Source organism: Lissotriton vulgaris, chromosome 3_1, assembly GCF_964263255.1.
Source record: "Lissotriton vulgaris chromosome 3_1, aLisVul1.2, whole genome shotgun sequence".
NCBI lineage: Eukaryota > Metazoa > Chordata > Amphibia > Caudata > Salamandridae > Lissotriton > Lissotriton vulgaris.
Genome location: NC_141689.1, coordinates 467,396,146 through 467,421,371, shown reverse-complemented (window position 1 = coordinate 467,421,371; position 25,226 = coordinate 467,396,146). Strand labels below are relative to the sequence as shown.

General features: G+C 44.8%; 1 protein-coding gene across 1 annotated transcript in view; it reads right to left on the bottom strand.

Annotated features, from left to right (window-relative positions):
* RGS7BP (regulator of G protein signaling 7 binding protein) overlaps positions 1-25,226 on the bottom strand; it is a 775,003-nt gene that overhangs the window by 231,634 nt on the left and 518,143 nt on the right. Inside the window, exon 3 of the mRNA XM_086960688.1 lies at positions 9,380-9,510. Coding sequence (XP_086816814.1) covers positions 9,380-9,510 — 131 coding nt within the window. The remainder of the gene's footprint in view (positions 1-9,379; positions 9,511-25,226) is intronic.

Below are 25,226 nucleotides of genomic sequence, written 5' to 3'. Positions count from 1 at the left end.
CATAATTCAGACCTTAGGTGCCCCCAAAAAACAAGATAGAGGTGAAAGCCATCCTGAGTCTCACCAGGTACTACAGGAGGTTTGTCAAGGGTTATGGCACCATTGTTGCTCCTGTGACCGAACTGACTGCTAAGAAGCAGTCCAGACAAGTGAACTGGACGGAGGCGTGCCAGACTGCTTTAGACACCCTGAAGAAAGCCGTGTGCACGGCCCCTGTGCTCAAGGCCCCTGATTTCTCCCAGGAGTTCATTGTGCAGACAGATGCCTAACAGCATGACATATAGGCAGTGCTCATGCAGCTAAACAAAGAGGGCCTAGATCAACCAGTAGCCTTCATTTGCAGGAGGTTACTTCCCAGGGAACAGAGGTGGAGTGTAATAGAAAAGAAGCATTTGCAGTGGTCTGGGCACTGTAGAATTCAAGATTATACCTGTTTTTGGCTCACATCCAGATTCAGACAGATCAGAGACACCTCAGATGGCTAATGCAGACGAGGGTTGAGAATCCCAAACTGTTGAGGTTGTCCTTCTCCCTACAGAGAATGGACTGAACCGTGGACCATCACCCTAGAACTGACCACACCAATGCTGATGGTCTCTACAGGTTCTTCTGCCTAAGTGATGAGAACTCTCATTAGGGTGGATAGTTCTCCCTACTATCAGATGGGGGAACACAAGTTGGATCTGCCATCCTTGCATGGTTATTCCCAACTTTTTGCCTTCCATCCTCCTGTTTTTGCTGACTTTATTTTTGCTGGCTTTTGGTCTCTGCGCTCTTTACCACGCCTAACCAGTGATAACATGGTTGTGCTCTCTCCTTTAACCTTTGTAACATTAGCTTACACCCAATTGGCACATTTAATTTACTTATAAGTCCCTAGTAGAGTCGTAGTTCATGTACCCAGGACCTGTACATTTCATGCTACTAGTGGGCCTGCAGCACTAATTGTGCCACTCACTACATAGTCTTTTAAACATGTCTCGTGCTAGCTGTTGCATCCTGTTTGTGCAGTTTTAAACTGCCATTCGACCTGGCAAAATAACCTGTTTGCCATGCCTAAACCTTGCTTTTTAATATATATATATATATATATATATATATATATATATATATATATATATATATATATATATATATATATATATATATATATATATATATATATATATATATATATATATATATATATATATATATATACACATATATATATATATATATACACATATATATATATATATATATATAAGTCACCCCTAGGGTAAACCCTATACAGCCCAGAGGGCTATGTCCTGTTTATTTAGAAAAGTTGGATATGTACTTTTAAGCTCTAAATGTCCCGGTACTGACAAACTCTTACATTTGTTTTTCATTACTGCAAGGTCTACCTCTCTCATAGGATAACATTGGATTACCTTATTACATTTAACAGATGCTAACTTTCAATTGGGAGTAAGTAGAAATATTGAGTTTGGTGTCTAAGGAACTGTACTTTAAACCCCTCTCTGATGGTAAAGTCAAATTTGAAGTCACAATTCCGAAAATGTCACTTTTAGAAAGTTGACATTTTCTTGTCCTTACGTTTTGGTGCCTACAGCCTGTATCCTGGGTCACATGACTAAGTGTAGCTGTCACTTGCTCTTTGTGTACTGCTCCCAAACAGTGAGTCAAAGGAACATAGGTGTTAGCAGATGAGCTATCTCTGACTTGATGAGGGGGAGGAGCTGTCACCTTTCACACTTGCACATCACAAAGGCTCTGCCTGAACATACCCACAATGGGTTTGACACTAGTCTATTGTGACGCCAGACAAGTTGAAGCCAAGGCAGGAAGGCAAGGAATTCAAAGCACATCTGTGCATGGAAACCTCCAGAACCATCTCCTACTTCAAAGTGGACACCAGGTATAAATAATGGACTCTCAAACTCAACTCTACGGTACACCGCTGTGCGTGTAGAAGACTCAGAAGGACTGCTGTGCTACTCCACAAAATGGAATGCTACTCCGCTCCCCTCCTGCCTGAGTGAAAAGACTGGACCTGCTTCTTGAACCAAGGGTCACCAGAGTGACTCCCAGGGCTAGTTGCCTGGCCTCCTGATCAGAGCCTCAAGAACATAAAAGGCTCCGCCCACCTTGAGCCTAACACCTGGACTCTGTCTGCAATGAGTCTTATCTCCAAGTGGTGCCATCACAGTACTAGACCCCTGAAAGTGGGCCTGAAGGTGCTGTGCCAGGTCAGCTGTGATCCTGTGGACGGAACCCACGCAGAGCAAAGCACCTCCTTGCAGCTCAACCTTAAAACCGCTGCAGCACGATGCATCCCTGATGTCGGGTCTCGCACTGCAGCCCGAGGTCTCTTTGGAACCGCCAATGTGTGACGCATCCTTGATGGAATCCTTGGAGAAGAGGCAGAACTCTTCGCTGCAAACCCGTGGCTTCTTCGAAACCACCGTTGTGCCACACATATTTGACTCAGAAATTCTCATCACAAGCACCTCATGAATGGAATCCTTGACGATGACACAGGACTCCACATTGCAGCATCACAACTTCTTGGAATCGCTACTGCGCAGCGCATCCTCAACACAGGATCTCCTAACACTCTGAACTTTGGTACTTTGTTCAGAGGACCTAACTTGGTCCCTGTATCCAAGCCGCGCTCCATCACGGTAGGCTTGAACTCGTGACTTTGTCCCATTCGGCGTAACTAGTTAACCATAGTGGCACTTTTGTGCTTCTAGGTCAGGGGTGTGGAAATCTATAACATATCTACTTGTCCATGGGACAGGTTGCTTCATAAATCTATTTTCTCTTGTAAAGAAATCCACTTGTCCTTTTGGTGCCAAGTAGCGCAGTGACAAATTATTTCAGTAATCTCATTATATAAGAGCTCTGATAACAGCCTCTCTGATTATGCCAGGGCTCATACTATGGTTTGAATACTAACAATTCACATAGTTTGCCACCTTTCCACAAACCTACATCCTGAGGCTGGATGTAGGGGTAAGCCATAGCTTCAGGGTTGGAATTCACTTTTGAGTCTGGGCAAACCTACTAATTTGCATGTTTTCGGGTTTTTCACCAGCTCTTCTCTAATCTTTTTCCATACAGATAAGGGTTGTAAATTTACTCCTGACAAGGGCGGAAGTAAAACTTTTTCCAGGGTTGAAAAAAAAGGGGTTGGAGAAAAAGTGAACTTGTAACAACTCATCAGTTTTTCGAGTGAGCAAATCTGCACATACATATTTGCTCATGTTAAAATGCAGTTCACCAATATTTTTTAGTTGGACTATTTCCTAGCTTACTTCTTTAAATTCTTACAAATTCATGAAAACCATAAGTCTGCACTAATGCTAGGACATTTATCACTGGGTGTACTTTTAGTGATTATCTTTAACAATTGGGCCTCTAATTAGGTATGGCGTTAACGAAGACATTTTGCTTTTATTCAAATTCTTTCTCTCTCTATATATATATACATTGGCTGACTTAACTGTAAGTGACAGCATTCTGTTCTTTAACAAGGAGCATATCAGCACACAAAGTCGTTTTGTTCAATGCAACGGACTACTGTAACAATACATGTTTTTTTTAGATCAAAATTTTTGTTATAATGGTGAGGGCCCAGCATCTCCCAAAACAATAAAGTTTTACAAAAACCACGCCAAAACTAGAAACACATTAACAAATTGCAAGTGCTTGTTTATTTCCCTGTTTCCCTATAATCGTGTTTAAACTGGTTACACTGTTTTTCCATTATGAATATTATTGGAAATACTAGGATGCATTAACACATTTTACTGAATGATTCCTTAAAGAAATGGTACCTAAAACTTTACAGTAGTTTAGCAAAACTTGAATTTTTCTGTGAACATTGTATTTTTAAAGGAAATAATCATCAAGCTTGCTTTCAGGCTTCTGCAAATATAAGCATCTAATCGGAGAGCATTCTGAGATCATTTATACATAGCCTCATGTATGATTAAACTATGCAAACGTGGGTGCACATTTTTATACTGGAACCACTATCAGTAGTGCAGTCTGAGCTTACAACACTTCCTTAAAGTGCTCACCCTTGTAATGGAGTCTTTGCATTATTGAACCATCAATACAAGTTCGAACAGCATTAACATATGGACACAAATATACTTTAACTCTAGACAATGCCCTTCACTGATTCATAATGTGGTACTGTGAGCTGAAAGTTAAAGGGTTTGTGCTGCTGGGGATTGGGCCTAATTTCCCCAAGGACAAAATAAACATAAAAACTGGTTGTCCTCGACCCCACACAATATGTCCTGAGCCTCGAGCTATAGGAATCCCACACCTGTTAGGTGCTACTTTTGCTAGCAGGCAATGGGGGCGGGCAATTGTCCTAGGACCAGGCCTCAAGAAAGACATCTGTAAGTACTCCACTGGGAGTAAGGGTTCAGATGGGGTAACTCCCAGCTGAAGCACTTCTGTCCTCAGTGTCTTCAACAGGGTATTGGTAGCCATAAGCGTTCACAGACCCACCCATTCACCCCAAATCCAGGCCTATCAAAAGAATAAGGCACTGGCTCCAACATGAGGGGTCTTCTTCCCTGTGGGCACGAGTGATACCCATCCAGCTCTGTGTCGGAGTAGGGGATGCCTACGAAGATGGCGCAGCAGTAGAACATCTGTGGTGCCCAGGGCGTCGGCACTAGAGCAGGTGTTGGGGAAGGTCAAGGTGGCTTAGCTGGCACCGATCCCAACCCATCAACAGATCCAAGGGGACTGACTTGTGCAGGGGCGTACCCACAAGTGGAAGACTAGTAGGGGCCCCCCAAGAGCCAGTGGGGCCTAGAGGCACTCCAGCAGGGATAGGCTGCCCAAATATGAGGTGCATGGCCTCATAGAATTCTCATAACTGGGAAGGGTTCACTCTCCAGCTCCCGGAAACTCTGGGAGGTGCAGAGACAGCCCAGGCTCCTCCACAGAGCTAGATTGGAATGCCGATGCTCCCTTATCTCATCAGATGACTTTGACTAACATGGTTAAGTTGAAGATCTCTTCAACTTCTTGCTCTCTTTCTGCCTGTGGGACTTACACAATTTCCCAGACAAGTTGGACTGTAACCAACGAGCGCCTGGAGTAGTTCCGCAAACGATCTTAGGACCTTCCTCTCAACTGAGATCTTGAGCGTCGCAATGTCGCAGAGTATCAAAGAGCTTGAGGGCTCGCTCCCTCAAGGTCTTAGGGTGCATGGCGCAGCAGTCAACACAGGTTTTGTGGTCGCGCTCCATTCACCAGAGGCACACCAAATGTGGATCCGTCACCGATATCTGTTTATGACAGGTACCACAAGGTTTGAAACCAGCTTTTCAAGCAGACATCCCAATGTACCAGTAGACAAGGTCTTCAAAAAATATCGACAAAAAATCAAACAAGCATTGGCATAGCCAATAGGCCTCGCCTTTGAGACCTTATTAGTGTTTAGCCATGCAACAGTTAATGTTGTTGCACCAAGGATATTGTGCTGCATAACTGAATACTTATACGGTCCCAAACGCGAGACCTCTTGGCTATGCCAATGTTTTTTGGGGTTTGCCTTGCGCCATGCACACACCAGGCACCGTAGTGCAAAGCTATCTGCTTGAGACTAGCATTGCTTCTCTACTAGTGGTTGCATGGGACTGACCTAGTACCATCCATGGGATGCCCCATTGATGCATAGTATTGCAAATCACTACTTGAAATACTTTGAGCAACTTTCCAAAGGAGGGGGGCGGGGAATGTAGCTGAAAAGGATTTCCCAGAACACATAGTGCCGGCCTGCAAGACTTTTGGGGATTTTGGCCTGGCACAAAGTGTTGATAAAACTGTCCCTTAGTGTGTTTTAATAACACTGGAACTAGATTTGTTTATTTATTGGATCCATTATGTCCTTATAACCTAATTTTCATGTTTCTAGGTGCGACTAGGAGAAAGTACGCTTATTGGGACTTTTGCACCAGCATTTGCATATACGATCAGTGCGAAAGCATGGCACAGATAAACATGGGCAAAAAAGCACTGTTTGCAGAGTTTATCTGGAACCATTTTTAACTGGTATGCCATTATAGACGTCATGGTAAAATTCACGTAATCTGCCCTCTAAGTTTGTAATCACAATGAAAAGAAATGGACAGTTCATAGTTGTCCAGTGACAAGTTATGCTGGTTCTTTACCCAGTGGTCCACCCAAGAGCCTCTCTCATTAACCCCTTGAGCAGCACATCAGGTCAGGGAGTCGTTTGGGTTAGCAGATCTGATTACTTGTTTGCACACTGTCCCTCTAAATTGTGCTTGAAAATACATTTTTTTATAGTTAAGAGTTCTGTCCAGGCTGAAATATTACATTTCAGTCTTTGTAGAAGACTGCTCTTTGTTGTTTATAGTAAAGGCCACTGATATAACGTGATAAGAGAGTCTGTGGGACCCGCATTTTCTGCATGATTATTGATTTGCCACATAGGCCATCACCTGCTGCATAATCATTAGATTAAAAAAAAATCTAACTTCTATTGGTCAAAAACTACTAAAAATACAGCAACCAGCAGTGGCTAGCACAGATCGGGGGTGAGGGGCGGAGGGGGGGCCTCTCCGCATCTTGCATAAACGCATCCAAGAGTAAAAGGATGTTGCCGTCCAGCTGTTTCCCAACTGGCTGAGTCCTAGAGTCAGACCAAAGCACAGCCCTTTTCTGACCCTACCTCTAAGGTTGCTCAGAAAACTCAGGTAGGGACTATGTCCACCTTGTCTACACAAACACAGATTGAGACTCATGAAGTCTGCAACTGTCACCCCCAGTGCAAAACCTATAGATGGCTTTGTCACCCCCCAAATCTACCAAGTACCGTTAAAGAAGGTCATGTGGAAAACCTTCGAAATAAGTGAAACCATATAGTATGAAAGACTAATGGTATTGAGATTTCAGAAGCTCCAAACAAGGAGATAGCACTCTTCCCAACTACCTACTGTCAGATATCATATTCACTGCACCTACCAGCATAGACAAACCCAAATATTTGGAATACAACACTTTGAAGGATGAGATAAGGGATGTTTAGAGCTATAAGAATAATAGTCAAAAAGAAACATATGCGCTTTACTTCCATATGTAAATATTCATTTTTAATTCCAGTTTTAAGTATTAGTGATTAACCACATAATCTGCAGACTGCACGAAAAAAGATTGTTTCTAGTTCAAACAGATCAAAAGTCACAAAACATAGGGAGGCTCAGGTTCCTGCACACTGGAACACTTTTCACAAATGTTGAATGGTAATGTTTAAGTTGCTTATTGTTGTAGTTGAGGGTTAAATTGTAAATAATAAGGTGAACGCAATTCTCAGACACTATTACAATAATGAAGTAATACTGTCAAAAACGTGCTGCATTATGCCGCATATTTCGCCGGCTGGTATTTCAGCGAGGATTCTCAGTAGGGTGGACATTTGTGTGTGGGGGGGGTGGAGGGGGGGGGGAGTTTGGTTAAGGCTTTAAAAAACTGTCCCTTGGTTGCTATAACTGGTGGGATCTGCCTAGGGGTAGCGTGTCCTTTCCTGGCTGTGTACACTGGCAGACTGCCAAGGCACTCCTTCCTGGAGCGTGTTCCTGGGAAATCAGAGAGCGGGCGGGCCACCGCCGGGGCACCTCGTGCACGGCTGGAAGCTGACAGCATGCCCCGCCAGCTGCGAGCCATGGAAGCGTCCCTCACAGAGAGGACAAGTGCAGTGCAGGCAGTTAGTGTTAAGACGCGGCCCCTCGGCCATTAAAGTGAAAGTGGCCAGATGTCACCGGAGCAGCAGCCAGCGGCAGGAGCTGGAAACGCTCTGTGGTGGGGGAGCGGGAGGAGCATTCGAAAGGAAAGCCTTGATCCAGCCATGTGTGGAATGCAGAAAGCCCTATGCCAGCTGCGCGCGTGGCCGGAAGCTGGTGGTCAAGCAAAGCTGATGGGAGCACTTTGAAATGGCACTGACTAAATGTCTCGCAGAGCAGCGCATGCGCTGGCTCAGCGAGACCTAAATAATGACTGGGGGTAGCTCTTCCCGGATCTCCGCTGGTTGCAGCGTATAGAAAGAAACTGACATCAGCGCACTGGGGCTGCGCCTATATAGGCACTGCACATGTCTCCTCAAGTGCTGACAATGCCACGCAGGCTCTTAGCAGGCTATGTTGCATGTTCACCTTTTTGTAATGCTCCCCATATGCTTAGTTCGCTTACATTCTTATCACACGAATGAGTTCTCCCACTCACTGAAGATGGTGAATCAGTCCTGCTGAAGTGTTAAAGGCGAATCTAGAGAATTAGGTTACAGGGGGTCTAATACTCAATCAGGCATCACAAAAAAAGAAGCAGGTGGTGAAGAAGTGCTGGGTGAAGAGATCTGAAGTTTTTTAAAAGTTAAGACATTAACAGCAAGAAAGATGATAAAAGATTTGGGGAAATAAAAGTGTATTCTTATTACAAGTGGCTAGCAAATGTGTAAAAGCTTTTAGAATAATTGCCTTCAAGGGAATCCAAAGCCAAGTCTGTTCTGGAGGTCATCTAGGTTATATGCGTATATGCACAGGCCAGGCGAGTGCTGACATGAAACTGAAGTCAAAGTCCGCAAACAACTACTTGGATTCTTTACCTGAATTATTTATGGTACTGCAAAACCAGGTCCAGGATAGAAATTACAATCATTCCTGGCAAAAATGCTCAAACCACCCACAGAATGAAAGACGCTGCAACTGGAATGAGACCTGGGAGCATGGCTGGAATACAGTAACCCTCGACCCTGCATCCTATTGGGAAAATGCCAGAGCAGCAAAATGGCCGCTCCAGCCCCATGCGAAACTATCATCCACCTTGTGATGGTTTTTATTAACTTAAACAATAAAAGATTGATTGATTGACTATCATCCACCATTATTGTTTTATGTTATTAACAAAACAGCTGCATTAGGAGAAGACAATGATATAAAAAAGCTACTTGGTGTGCCTATCTCCAGTAAAGAAATATATATATCTATTTAAGATTTTCTCAATCAAAACTAGTCCTCCTTGATGGTTTATTATACTGACATTTTAACTATGAGTCACGAAAACTGTTCTGCTGAGTTCACTAGAACAGGGTAACAATTTGACTTAACGGCACCATCACAACTCGTCCTGCCCCAGACTCTCCTATTAACAAAGATTACATTCAGATGTAATAATTCAATCCTCCACTCATCTAATCTAAGACTACCCGTTCCAGAATTCACCCAATTGGTTCACGAAGTACAGGACTGGAAATAGGTTGTCTTCATGCCATGTCCTCATAGGACTATCCTCCTAAAAATGAACATTAGATGAGTATAAATGTGCGTTTAATAAGCAAACATACCTTTCCTTTGCAGTTGTAAGGATCCTAAAAGACATATGGATTTCAGCATTTCCGTTGTGTACATTTCTAAGCAGCATTGCAACTGGATGTAGAGTCTGCAGATTTCGGGGTGGATCTCGCCTTCTTCAGCGCTGTAACACAAAAGAGGAAAGAAAGACGTTTTAGTTTCTTCCACGAGCTGCTGCATGCACACAGATAATCTCCTTCAAAACAGCCTTAGTGACACGTTTTGTCTGCATCTCGCGCCCAGAGTTGTGATATGTTTTTATTATTGCTTGTTCACAAGATGAGGTACAATAAACCCCCACTGCAAGATATTTATGGTACAACCCAGACGAAAAAACATTTTATTTTTAGGAAAGAACAAAGAGAGCAGTGTGATGCAGCTGTGGTGGCTATGGGAAATATCCCATAATAATAACATGACAGCAACTTTTTGAAGCAATGTTAGCCTGTGAACTAAACCCGAGTCTTTTTGGCTCATGTGTCTTTCATGGTGTGATCTAAAAACAAAACTTTATTCGAGGGCTGGTGTTGTTTTTGCTAGACTGTGAAATGGCCGCTCCAAGCAGAGCCCAGCACTGCTGCATGTTTAACATGTGCATTAGATTATAGGGAGCGAGGACAACATAAAACCCCTCATCTTCACCTAAACAACAGAAATAAACAATATAACACACAGCGTCATGCTGCTTCCTGCCACCAGTACTGCTTGACCTGAAGACCTCAAGATGGACTACGATTCTCACCCTGGAGGGACCCTACTTCCCGAAGGCGACCCCAGCTGTTATCACATGTGGGTAATTGCTACATTTGCTGGGAATGTCCCCCACCTGTAGCAGATGTGACCATACTCTTTCCACCACAGGTCCACATGCTGGATATGCATTATGTATCACTGGCTCATACAAGGGTGCATGCACCTTCGAAAGAAACCAGCAATGTTCTGGCCCGAAGCCTGTGTGATGTAGGAAGGGGCACCTGAGGGTCGTCTTAAGAAAGCCCAGCGCCTGAGGAAGGTGGGATGTAGAGGTGTTCCCTTGGGGCAGTTTTCAGCCCAGGAGAGCTTCTTAGCTGTTTACACCTGGCTCTGCTGTGCAGTCCCATTAGGGAATGGCTGGCTGGGAATCCGGTCTGTCGGGCCCTTCTTTCTGGCCGGGGCAGAGCCAACACTGTATAGAATTGTTCTATGACCTGGCTTCACTGCACTGTGGGTGGCAAATGTTATGCAAGAAGGGCAACCATGGACTATACCAAAAACATACTTTATTCAAATAAACGATATTAACTCGTTCCAAAATCCACAAAAATATGAAATTGCACTATGGACCTCATTATAACCCCTGCCTACAATGGGAAAAGAACATAAAATATGTTAGTTTTGCAAGGATGTCTCGAAAAATCCTGACATTTAGATTATTAGTATATTGATAAATAATTTGGTCCACATGTGAGCATTTTCTTTCTTTTTAGATATAAATATAGAATTCACATTAGGAATAGCTCACTCCAAGCTGAGAGTCGGGTATTATTTTACCTGTTTACAAAACTTTGTTGAACTCACCTGTTACTATTAGAATAATTATGGCTTGCTGAGTTAATTGATCTTTTGTACATTTCCGTAAGATTGTTTAAGTTACAGCTTTGGAAAATTTATCACGTGAAATATAAACATAAAATATGAATTTGCGCTTATTGACTTTTTATCATTATTTATTATTGACTACTTTAATTTGAATTTTGAGAACAATAATGTAATCAGACTCAATAACAATGGGTGATCCACGGAATTCTAACTGCAATAAAATTGCTAGACCTCCCAACTGCCCCTTGTCAGCAAGTTCAATAGCAGGTTTATGCATGAACAAAATTCTTGTAAGTCGGTTATAAAATTATCAATTTTGGAATAGGTAGTAGTGGTTTAGAGGACCGCACATCTCAGATCTTATAGTATAGGGAATATGTACAAGGCTTATGAACCATATATGGATGATGTTATAATGTTACAATAGCAATTTACTGTCTTAAAACATGTTGATATAGCATACCTCATTGTAAACATGAGAAAGAATTTAGGACTCAAGCACTCAAAAAGAAGTCCAATAAAATAATTTGCGTTATCACAATTACTGTTATATCAGTTAATGTTGATTCAAATGACAGACAAAAGCCAAACGTTTGCCAATCAGCAACATGTATTCAGCAAGGAGCTAGCCAACACGTGTTTCGTCAAAATGAGGTGACTTATTCATGGCTGTAGATACATATACAAAAACACACACATTTGTATTTTCAATACATTCCAATGCCATTCTTTACAATTATTCATTCACTAATAGGCCCGAAAAGAAAGACCGTTGCAAATGTGCATGTATGTCGTTCTGTGAGTAAAAGTCAAGTTTACTTGCCAGCAGACCTCAATCGCAAGCAGGAGTAGGTACTCAGACATCTCTCTTCTGCTTCAGTGCGACCTTGACCCCACCTTGCCCTTCAGACTCGTGTTGGTGTCTGTCTCCTGCTGGTTTCCTGTTAGCTGGTTTTTCCACTCCCAACTCGGTAACTACTCTTTCTTTATTTGTGACACCTGTTCCATCTGCCCATGCCTCTGTTTGACGGCTCCTTTTTGCATCCTTTGTTCCTCTGAACTGTCCGTTTTTGCATCTTTCCCTCCTCTTACTGCCCAGTTTTGCATTTTGATCTTGCCTGTCAGCTTTTCTTCTCCGAATTGCTCTGCAGATTGTTTAACTGCCTTGCTGCTCCCCCTTTCTCACTCTTCTTCAGCCTGCTCACCCCCCTCCACGCTCCTCCCACTCTTTAAGGCCCTACTTAATGAAGCCTCTTCACGTCTACAAAACAAAGGCAAGCCCATCTGCACAAGTCAGTGCCTGGGCACTGCCCCGCGCCAGAAACCCTGGTCCAAACGCCTCCTGCAGCTACACTGCTGGTGAACTCCACAAACGCTGCTAAGAAGTCGTACATCAGTCCACAGTGGGTTCCTTTGACTGCTTGCATTGCCACCTCATGTGCCTCCACACAGTGCTCCCACACACACACTTTACCCCTCACCAAGCCAGAACTCTAGACCCTCGCTCATACTGCATCACACAGCCATCCTGCACAACAACAGTCACTCGCATGCATACTCCTCAACACGCTCACACAGCAAGCACTCCACTGGATTTGAGTCCTCATTGACTACAACATATCGGACCTCCACTTCCTCACGGTAACCAGGTTCAATCCCACATCAGCGCCGAACATCGCCGCAGCCATCCCTACTGCATACAAAATCCTACACCAAAACCAACTCCACAAACCAGGAGGAGGATTCGCTATCATCCACAGAAACACCATCAAGTGTCCCTCTTACACTGACCCAGAAGCCACTTTTATGGAATGCATGCACTTTAAGCTTTAAACAGACAGCAAAACTACTATCCAATAAACCCTCGCCTACCAGTGCCCAGGACCTCAGACACACTCCAGCAACTTCCTCACCAACCTCACCGCATCCCTCGCCATGGGCACCAAAGACTTCATATGCCTAGGCGATCTCCGCTTTCATCTCGACGACCCCACAGACGCCAAAATCTTCTCCTCCAGTGACGAGGTTAAAGTCAGCCACATTACTCCACTCATATTGAATGACCACTACATTGTACACTTTTACAAAACAGGGCCACAAACCACCCTTACGGAGTCCAGCAACACCCTAAGCTGCTGCTGGATGAAAGTTACAGAAACAGAATGGCTCAACTCCCTCCTATTAAACTACCCAGACCCGACCAACGACCACATCAATGACACAAACAACTTCAATAACTGGATCACCACATGGGTCAATACCCTGGCACCCCTGAAAAACATCAAACCCAAAAGATCCAGCAAGCAAAGAAGCTGGTACAACATAGAGTTCGCAAACATTTTGAAAGGGAATGGAAAACCCCCTGTGGAACCAGAAACAGCTACAGGGACGCACTTAGATACTATCCCTATCAAGTGAAAGAACAAGAAAAAGGCCCTGACCCTGAAAATCGAATCTAGCTCTAACAACCGCAACCGCAACAACTTTTCGCCAAAGTCAAGGAATTCACCAACCCAACAGCTGCAACCAACACCATGTCCTCTGCACAAGAATCCTGCAACAACCACCTTGACCTCCCCCATGAAAAAATAATCGAGAACTACAGCAACTTCTAACCCCAGTCACCCCCATTGACCTCCCAGTCTGCTAACTTCATCAACCAAAGACTACCAACTGACAGCATGGACCCCTCTATTTGTCTAGGACACTGCAGCAATAATGAAGACAGTCCACTAAGGGGCGCTTACAGACTCCTACCCCACCATTTCTAAAACCTTGGAAGAGACACGATCAGAGCTGCACTCACTTCCATCATCTACACCTCCCTTAAAACAGCCACCTTCTCAGATAGCTGAAAACATGCCAAGTCACCGTGCTCAGCAACTACGAGCCATCTCGCTGCTCATCTTCCAAGCCAAAGTCATCAAGAAGACCATCAATAGACATCTCTCTGACCACCTAGAAGGCAAATTCCTGGATGATTCGCAATCAGGATTTAGAAATAACAACAGCAACGAAACAGCCTTCAATGCTGCCACAGGTGACATACACACCATCCTCGACTGTGGATAGACCACTGCCCTCATCCTCCTCGACCACTTCGTAGCTTTAAACACCATCTCCCACCCCACACTCACTGCCAGACTACACACAGTAGAAATCCAAGGACCAGCACTCAAATGGATAGTATCTTTTTTCTCTGGAAGAACACAATGAGACTGTCTTAAGCCGTTAACACCAGAACCCAAGGACCTCCTCTGCAGAGTCCCAGAGGGATCATCACTCAGCTCCACACTTTTCAACACGTACATGACGCATCTGGCTAATATCATGAGATTCCACAGAATCAACATTATCTTTTATGCTGATAACACCCAGCTCATGTTTTGCCTCAAGCTCAACACCGACAAAACTGAAATGTCCATCTCCGGAAATAAGAGCTAACTTTGGGACTCCAACTGGTGGCATACCGAACCCGGACCCACACCATCCCCAACTGCCCACACTAGGAACCTAGGCCTCATCATGAACACCAACCTCACCATGAAGTTCCAGATAAACACAGTCACCTCCTCATGCTTTCACATCCTCCAGATGTTACATAAAATCTTCAAGTGGCTCCCACTGGACACCAGATGTACTATCACAAAGGCCCTAATCATAAGCAGATTGGACTACAGCTACGCACTCATCCCAACCCATCATTTTCACAGACCTCAAACCATCCAAAATGCCGCCACCAGACTCGTCCTCGACCTCCAGCACCCACATCACTCCTCAACTGGCTCCCCACACAAAAGTGTTGCCAGTTAAAACTTCTCACACACTCATTCAAGTCACTACACAACATGGGACCCGCATATCTCAAACACCGGCTTGACTTCCACCAACCCACCAGACAACTTTGTTCAGCATCGCTCTCGCTTGCACACACACCCCGCATCTACAGAAGTAGAATGAGAGGTTGATCGTTCTCCTACTGAGCTGCCAAATCCTGGAACAATCTCCCACTACACATCAGGGCCTCCTACTCACTTCTTAAATTCCACAAGAAGCTGAAGATCTGACTTTTCAATTAGTCTTCTTGCGGGACCAGTGAGACTGCCTAAACTCAGGCCTAGCCTCACCACACGCCTCTACTCACCTATGAAGCACATGAATACGCTCACAGGTACATGCAGCACTCTACAAATCCACCTTAATGTTAAATGGATCTATAAGGGAGTGAAACTATATGTATCCACTCAATTCTGTGGGCAATTAGAAGGACAACTTAAGTATTTATTGATGGAATCTGGTAAGCAGGAGGTGCTGAGGGAGGTACTGCTTTTAAATCCCCCGTTCACTGGACGGGTCGCCAGATCTCTCCATGTCAGTGGAAAATAATATTTTCAGTACTGATCGTTCCTTTAAGTAATGTAATCTGGTGTGTCCCTGACAAAAATTGATACTAAATCTCCCACAAAGCACCAGCATGTTAAATTAAAGCTAAAAACGTGTAAAATCGCAGTAGAGTAGACCTAAAAAACACAAGTCCGCACCCCAGCAAGGAGCCAGATACTGTTTAGATTGAATCTTAGCCTAAGAAAAATACACACAGTGTCTGACCTCTCTGGGGTGTAGACACTTACATCTGAGCTTCACGGAGGAGCCTGGAGCTGTTTGGATGTTTTCATATACTCTGAAAAATCTAAACAGCAGCTGGCTCCCTGCTGAAGCAGACACATATCTGTGCCCCAGCAAAAAGCCAGATGCTGTTTGGCAATTTTTCTTAGTCTCTCAAACAAAGTCTGTCTCCTTGCTTGAGGGCAGCTATACACACGTTTATACCTTAGCAAGGAGTCCTAACACTCTCTGGATTTTTCTGAGCCTCAGAAAATAACAAAATAGTGCCTGGCTCCAGGCTAAGGCATAGGCGCAGACAGACAGACACACACACGCACACAGGAGCTCGGATGCTATAAGGAGTTTTTCCTTAGATACAGAAATCCAAACAGGGCACAAAGACACACACTTGTGCCCCAGCTAGGAGCCTGGGTGCTGCTTGGAATTTTTATTTGTCTCAGAAAACAGCAAAACAATGTCTGGCTGGGATACAGGCAGACACATACACATCTGCAATGTTGTGAAGAGCCTTGATGCTGTTTGGATATTTTTCTTAGCCACATAAAAAATCCAAACACAGCCTGGCTCCTCACTGGGGTGCAGACACTCAAACATCTGCCACTCAAAGTGAAGTCTGAATGAGCCTCAGGAAAAACAGTGTCTCTGCCCCAGCTTGGAGCCAGGAGCCACACTCTTGCGCCGAAAATTGCAAAACATACAGTTGATGGACAGAATGTAGAACAATGTCATACATTCACCCCAGTACAAGGATCTGGGCCTAAATCCATCGATTTTTTGCACTCCACACCGCCCTGGGTTAGACACTGGCTATATGCAAATCAGCTCTGACCCTGTGCCTCATGGGAACAGTCCAGTCCGAACTAACAAGCCATGTCTTTCCCAGACCGGAATCAAGCATCCAAGGACCGGTTTCTGGCTATCAGCCTTCATCAGCCTGGATAGCTTGACTCCAGAGGTGTGGAGAGCCTGGGACTCACGTCTGAGTATACCCAGCACACTCGGGGTGAAAATTGCAAAAAATACAGTTGATGGACAGAATGTAGAACAATGTCATACATTCACCCCAGTACAAGGAGCTGGGCCTAAATCCATCGTTTTTTTGCACTCCACACCACCCTGGGTTAGACACTGGCTATATGCAAATCAGCTCTGACCCTGTGCCTCATGGGAACAGTCCAGTCCGAACTACCAAGCTATGTCTTTCCCAGACCGGAATCAAGCATCCAAGGACCGGTTTTTGGCTATCAGCCTTCATCAGCCTGTATAGCTTGACTCCAGTGGTGTGGAGAGCCTGGGACTCACGTCTGAGTATACCCAGCACACTCGGGGTGAAAATTGCAAAAAATACAGTTGATGGACAGAATGTAGAACAATGTCATACATTCACCCCAATACAAGGATCTGGGCCTAAATCCATCGTTTTTTTGCACTCCACACCACCCTGGGTTAGACACTGGCTATATGCAAATCAGCTCTGACCCCGTGCCTCATGGGAACAGTCCAGTCCAAACTACCAAGCCATGTCTTTCCCAGACCGGAATCAAGCATCCAAGGACCGGTTTCTGGCTATCAGCCTTCATCAGCCTGGATAGCTTGACTCCAGTGGTCCTCTGAAGCTTGTTTCCGGTCCAGGGAAGACATGGCTTGGCAGTTCGGGCTGGACTGTTCCCATGAGGCACAGGGTCAGACTGATTTGCATATAGCCATGTCTGAACTGGGGTGGCAGAGTGGGCTAAAGAACGGTGATGGATTAAACCCAGATCTTTTGACTGGGTGTGAGTGTTTGATTGATTCTGATGCTCCGTCCATCACCACCCCCTTTTGTACCACACTCTTGTCCCAGCAATAAGCTTGGATGCTGTTTGGATTATTTCTTAGCCTCAAAAAAATCCAAATAGAGCTTAGTTCCAAACTGCATCCCAGCAAGAAACATAAAACAGCACCTGTCTTCTTACTGTGCACAGAAATATGAGTCTGGGCGTAGGTTTGTCTGGCACCTTGACAAACCTACCCAGAATTCCCTTCCTTCACCGGTCAAAAAGTGTTTAGAAACAATTAAGAAGATTACTGTGACAGACAGCTTAGTTTAAGAAAATTCTGGGAATGGTATTTTCCCCAGCTTGCTGACAATTCTCATGGAATTACCCCAATCAAAAGCATTTTGGGGTGTCTGGTGAGTAGATAAATTCTCAAAACCATTGAAACCCAACCATGTCTTATAAACCCACACTCAACAGAAGAAGAATATTTGAGTTGAGCTTTGGGAGGGATATGTTCCCGATTAAAGAAGACTAAAGAAAACTACCATGTTTCAGGGAATAAAATAAAAATCTGATAAATGTGTTGTTCGGCCTTTGTCATGGGCAGGCTATTAGGGCAAGGACAATATGGCACCCAAGAACAAAATCCTTATGAGGTGTAGGTATTATATATAAACGTGTGGTATCTTTCCATACTGCCGGATATCTGTTGATATCTTTAACCAATAGAAAAGCATCCCAAACTGGCATATCACTTGCAGCTGCTTTTCAAATTTCCAAAATGCAACCCACCCAGTTTATCCCCTATAGACAAACTGAACCCTTAGAACAGTGTCTGTTACCCACACTCTCAAGACAACTAAAAAAACAATGTGGAGGTCAATTCTTGACAGGCATATGTTCATGCAAGAGGGAGACTGGAAGGAATTGCCATGTTTTAGAAAAAAAGCACAAATCTGACAAAGGTCACTTTCAGCACAATCTTCCAGCCAGCCAGTCAGGAAGAGGGAGGACTGACGTTCAGATGTTAAAAATACATGGTTGTGGTTTTCATGCAGACCAAAAGAAAAATAGCCTAAAGTTGCATTTCATGTGCAAATGCTCTCTAAATTTCCAAAATATCCTCCATTTAGTTTTTCACCTGTTGGCACCCTGAACCCACAGAAAACTCATACATTTCTGGTGAACATATACTCTGGCGACCCAGAAGAACAAAGGTTGGAGTCAATTCTTGGTAGTTCACTTTTGTGTGTGGTAGGAGGGTTTTGACTGTGATTTGTAATATAGCCATCTCTGTGCTACAGCATGATCTGAAGCCAAATTGGTAGTCTTGCAAGAGATGGTTGTCACGGATGCACTCATGGTATTATGCATATCTTTTTTCAGGATATTGTCTGTCTTTAGAGCCTCTTCTCAGAAGACCTGATTGAGGGAGATATTGATAATGGTAAGCAGAGGTGAGCAAGCTTCTTTGGAGAGTTAAAATATTATCTTTATCACCCAGAGTATGACACCATTCCAAGGTATACCCCAAAACACAGATTTTACAGAATTAGAGGAAAAAAAGGAATTTTCATTTTATATTATATGTAGTGTTTGTTAAGGAGTTATGCTGCACTGCAGCAGCTTCACATCTGTTCCAGGTGGGGTAAGAATTGTAGAAGACAAAAGGGAGATAGAAACTGAGATGGCAGTAGCAAAGTCACGTCTCACTTCTGTAGGGTTGGAGTGAGGTAAACAATGTGGGTTCAACCATGTTGGAATCACAGAGTCATTCTTTAGTAAAGGTTGAGGAGCTTCCATAGGCACTAGTCTTTAGTTTTGCACAGCCTACATTCCAAGTGCTATCAACAGCACCCAAGGTAAGATTGTAGGGAGAACATCTGATGTTTTCTTCTTGAACTTTAAATAAAGGAAGAGTCTATTCATATGGCAGTTGGTTAAATACTGTCACCATGTTAAAGTGAGGCAAACTTTTACCAACAATTCAGCTCATTCCATTGGAGATGGGAGGCACTTCGGATCGGTTTACAGATGTATGCACATTCTTGACCATCCCTGCCAAGTGCCACACATATTAGATGAGAGGAATACATTTTACTAATGTCCCTGTATTAGTGCAGGGACCTGCCTGACGCGCTCAGAGAAGGTCGCTCCCCAAGCTGCCTGCTGCTTTTGGTATCGTAACTGCTTCTCTGTTCTCTGTGCCTCTCGCTACTGCTGCCTGACATAACGTTAGAGCGGATTTAATTAATTAATTACCGCGCTTGTGTACTCCTCTACCTGCCGCTTGACACAACTCTAGAGCGTGTTTAAGTAATTAACCATTGCGCTGTGTACTCCACTAGCTGCCACTTGACTTAACGCTAGAGTGGATTTAATTTAATTAATTACCGCGCTTGTAGTCCTCTAGCTGCCGCTTGTCTCCACGCATCACCACTCCTTTGCCCCATCGAGTGCTCAGAAGTAATAGTGCCTGCCTGCCAGCTGCCGCGTGTTATAGCGCTTTACCATTTAAAATCTTTACAGAGTGTTTGAAGCCACTGCTGACGATTTCCCTACTCTCACCTTATTTAGCATTCACTATTTACAGTGTTGTGCGCAGGGCAGGTAGAATACGCGCTGTTGTGACTCTGACCCCATTTAAACATCGCGCCATTTTGTTGTTGTTGTTGTTGTGCACCGGAGCCTTCCCCTACGACCTGATCCCGCCTCCCAGCTGATCCTCCCTCGCCCCTCCCCTCCCACCATCCATATATGACAGAAGCCTATGCGCGCAGCGTTCACGCGCAGCGATCGCGCCCCAGTTGCGCCGAAGGTGCGCCAAAGGTAAGCCCGTCTACGCCCGTCCGCGCCTGGACCGCGCCCAGCGCCAGACCCCCTGGCCCCTGTACCCCCCACCCCACCCGCTTTACATACGACGCCTCTACCCTCTCAGCCCTAAACCCCGGGCGACTTCCCAACTGCGCCCAAGCCGCTCCTGGACACATCCATGGGCCCTTCACTTGCAAATCCTGTAAGTATGACTGCACCAAGACCAGCTCCTCATCCACGAGCACCAAACAGAGCTCCAACACTAACCACCTTAAATGCATCCTGCTCAACACCCGCTCGGTCCACAGACACGCCATCGACCTTTGGAATCTACTAGACACCATCTCTCCGGACGTCGCCTTCCTAACAGAAACATGGATGAACGCCTCATCAGCCCCAGACATCACCATTGCCATCCCGGACGGCTACAAGATCATCCGTAAGGACCGCTCCGAACAAACAGGAGGAGGCATCGCTATCGTCCATAAGAATTCCATCCGCATCTCAACCAGCTCAGACGTCAACCTCGCTAGCGCCGAACACCTTCACTTCTAGATCCACACCGACCCCAAGACCACACTTAGAGGCACCCTCCTCTACAGGCCTCCAGGACCCCGCGCACAATTCAGTGAAGACATCACTGACTTTATCACCCCACACGCCCTCCCCTCCGAGGACTACTTTCTATTGGGAGACCTCAATTTTCACCTGGAAAAGAGCAACGACAGCAACACCACCACCCTTCTGGACAATCTCGCAAACCTCGGACTCAAACAACTTGTTAATACCCCCACTCACTACGCAGGCCACACACTCGATCCCATCTTCACATCCAGCAAACATATCTCCTTCAGTCACACCACAGTTCTCCATTGGACGGACCACTGCTGCGTTCACTTTCCCTACAAAAAGACCACAATCCATAACCATCCTCAACCTACTCTGCGAAGAAACTGGAACAAAATCACCACTGACCAGATCTCCTCATCGCTTCTTCAAAACCCCCCTGCCCACTCTTCGAACCCCAACCAAGCAGCCACTAACCTCACTCAATGGCTAACCAACAGCGCCGACAACCTAGCACCTCTGAGAAAACGTCAAATCAAACTAGGCAGCAAAAACGCTCCCTGGTTCAACGATGACCTTAAGAAATCCAAGAAACTCTGTCGCTCCCTTGAGAAGGCCTCGAAAAAAGACCCAAACACCAGCACCAGGGACGCCTTCAAAAACGCCACCCGCATACACCACCAGCTGATCCGGACTGCCAAGAAAGCCGCATTCAAAAACCGACTAGACAACAACGCCCACAACAGCAAAGAACTATTCAACATTGTCAAAGAATTTACTCAGCCAACTCCAACGACATCACTCCCTCTCAAACGCTTTGCGACTCCCTAGCTTCGTCCTTCCACAACAAAATCGCAGACATCCACAACAGCTTCAACAACCAACCCGGAGACCAACCCACCCAACCTTCTGCCGCACCTCCACCCCCCTTGAACATCCTTAATGAATGGAACCCAATCTCCACTGAGGACACCATCCGCCTGATGAACTCCATCCACTCAGGATCCCCCACAGACCCTTGCCCTCACCACATCTTCAACAAAGCAGACTCCATCATTGCACCACACCTCCGAGACGTCATCAACTGCTCCCTAAACTCCGCCACCTTCCCTGAAAGCTGGAAACACGCCGATCTCAGTGCCCTTCGGAAAAAACCCACAGCAGACCCCACCGAACTCAAAAACTACCGCCCCATCTCGCTCCTTCCTTTCCCAGCCAAAGTCATCGAGAAAGCTGTCAACAACCAGCTCGCCGCCTTTCTCGAAACCAACAAATCACTCGACTCTTCACAATCCGGATTCCGAGCAAAACACAGCACTGAGACTGCACTCATCGCAGCTACCGACGACATTCGAACTCTACTGGATAATGGAGACACAGTCGCCCTCATCCTCCTTGACCTCTCCGCAGCCTTCGACACAGTCTGTCATAGCACCCTGTTACAACGCCTCAGAAACATCGGAATCCAAGGAACAGCACTGGAATGGATCACCTCGTTCCTTACCGGAAGAACTCAAAGAGTCTGCCTTCCACCATTCAAGTCAGAGGCCTCTGAAGTCATCTGCGGCGTGCCACAAGGATCCTCACTCAGCCCCACCCTCTTCAACGTATACATGAGCCCCCTCGCGACCATCGCACGCCAACACAACCTCAACATCATCTCCTACGCTGATGACACTCACCAAAGACCCGAACACAGCCAAAACCAACCTACATGAAGGAATGAAAGAAGTAGCAGAGTGGATGAAGCACAGCCGTCTGAAACTGAACTCAGACAAACCGAAGTCCTTATCTTAGGTACCTCCCCCTCCGCCTGGGATGACTCCTGGTGGCCAGAGGCCCTTGGAAAAGCACCCATCCCGACGGACCACGCACGGAACCTGGGCATCATCCTGGACTCCTCACTCTCGATGAACAGACAAATCAACGCCGTATCATCATCTTGCTTCAACATTCTTCGCATGCTCAAAAAAACATTTCGCTGGCTTCCCACCGAAACTAGAAAAACAGTCACCCACGCACTGGTCACGAGTCGCCTGGACTACGGAAACACCCTTTACGCCGGTACCACCGCAAAACTTCAGAAAAAACTCCAACGCATCCAGAACGCATCTGCCGGACTCATACTAGACATCCCGCGTAAAGACCACATTTCTAGTCACCTGAAAAACCTCCACTGGCTCCCCATTAATAAGAGGATAACATTCCGCCTCCTAACCCATGCTCACAAAGCACTTTACGAACTTGGACCCGAATGTCTCAACACACTACTTTCACTCCCGCCAGCTACGCTCCTCCAACCGAGCCCTTGCTGCTGTACCTCGCGTCAACAAAACCACCATGGGAGGAAGATCCTTCTCCTACCTGGCAGCTAAAACCTGGAACTCACTTCCCACTCACCTTCGCCTCACTCAGAACCACCTAGCATTCAGAAAGCAACTTAAAACATGGATTTTCGACAGGTAATTCCCCACCCTTCTTCAAGCGCCTTGAGACCCTCTGGGTGTGTAGCGCGCTATATAAATTATCTGACTTGACTTGACTTGACCTGCATCACCCACCACCAGAGATTTTGTTATGTGTTGATGTTTGAAGTGGACACGAGCGCTCACACACTCGTGTCAACTTCAAACAACATTCCACGTGGCATGGTATAATTTGAATTGTACCGCGTGGGATGTATAGATTCAAATTGTGATAGCAAGAGTGGTTTAGGTATGTGGGAGTTACGGGCATTCATGAGTTGTACTGGAGACATGCATATTGTCTAATAAACGACTCTCCACTGTACCTGTTCTCCTTTACTTTTCTTATTGGATTTGCGAGCAAGAAGATCTTTATAACACTGGCGATGATCGGGAACTACTCCACGCTCACAATTACTTGGCACAGATTTTATTTTCAAGTTTTAAGATTCTTCGTAAGCACAAAGCTTATTGGTGGCTCCATGTCCGGAATCAACGAGAGGAATGAATGCTTCTAGTCAACATCGACGCTGTGATTGGCTGAGTGAAACAATTGGCAAAGCCCTCTTCCGGATATTTATAAACCTTATTGGCATGACAGACGTGTGCTTCACTGCCTTACGCACAGGTCTAATCAAGCTATCTTGCCTGCTATTGGTTGCTGCAGCTTCAAGTCAATGCTGAGTTAACTCGTTGTGTTCCGATTTTAAGGAATACACGCAGTTGTGAATCCCATTTTGCTTACAATCGGCTAAGGATTGTAAGCATGATCAAGTGGAATATACCTTTGGTCCTTGTGAGGATTCAGCAAGCGCGATCAACTCAAAAGGCATTTACAAGGTTAGCTGTTATACACTTTTACCTTTCATGAGCATTTCTTCTGTGACACACACACATTTAACAACGTGTGTCATGGCATATGTTATATAACTATCTTCAAGTCATCTGTGGCACACACACACTGTTAATAATTATTAAACTGTTACTATTGATGTTTTAAAAAACAAAAAGGGAACATTAACAGTGTATTTTGTAGGGAAGGCATTCCTCAAGAGATAGTCACTGAAAATGGACCACAATTTGTTAGCAAGAACATGGAAGATTATTTAAAGACGTGGTATAAATCACAAAAAGATAGCAGTTTTCCATCCGTGCGCAATGGTCAAATTGAGAGATTTACTAGAGTTGTTCGGGAAGCTATTCAGCCAGCTGTTAAAGGAGGGTTGTGCTGGGATAACGCATTACAATCCATGTTACTTTCTTATAGAACAACTCCCAATGCAGTTACTTCATTGACCCCTTTTGAATTGTTGAGAGGTCGTAAACCTAGTACAAAATTTGTTCCTTGGTGGTTAAGGAATAAGAATAGAATTCAAGCAGAATCAGCTGAAATAGATTTCAAGGAAATTCGTCGTAAGGTAGATGCTTTTAAAATGAAAATGAAAGATAACGTATTAAAAAATAAGAATGTAAGGGAATGTATAATTCAGGTAGGAGATCTAGTACGGTTGAAGAAAGGTTGTTATGTACGTAAAGGATTATCTAATCGGTCTGATCCCTTGGAAGTGGTGGAAGTGCGTGTGGAAGATGGAAGTGTCTGGAATCTTTATAGGGTTTCAATCTACAAAGGCAGTATGGAATGTTGGGATTATAATTATTCTTCAAATCTATTTTTGGATGTTAATGTAGACAATGTAAGTAAGTCAAATACTGACCTATCCATGTCTGGACAAAATAATTGTGCTCCAAGAGAATGTTCTATTACTGATCAAAGTAATTCTGCTCCAGACTAAGTTACCATAAGCTCAAGAATTTGTGGGTTACCTGTCAAATTAAATGATTTTGTTCTTTCTTAAAAAAAAAACATTAAAGGGGGAGGTATGTTATGTGTTGATGCTTGAAGTGGATGCAAGCGCTCACGCACTCGTGTGAACTTCAAACAACATTCCATGCGGCATGGTATCATTTAAATTGTACCGCGTGGGATGTGTAGATTCAAATTGTGATAGCAAGAGCGGTTTAGGTATGTG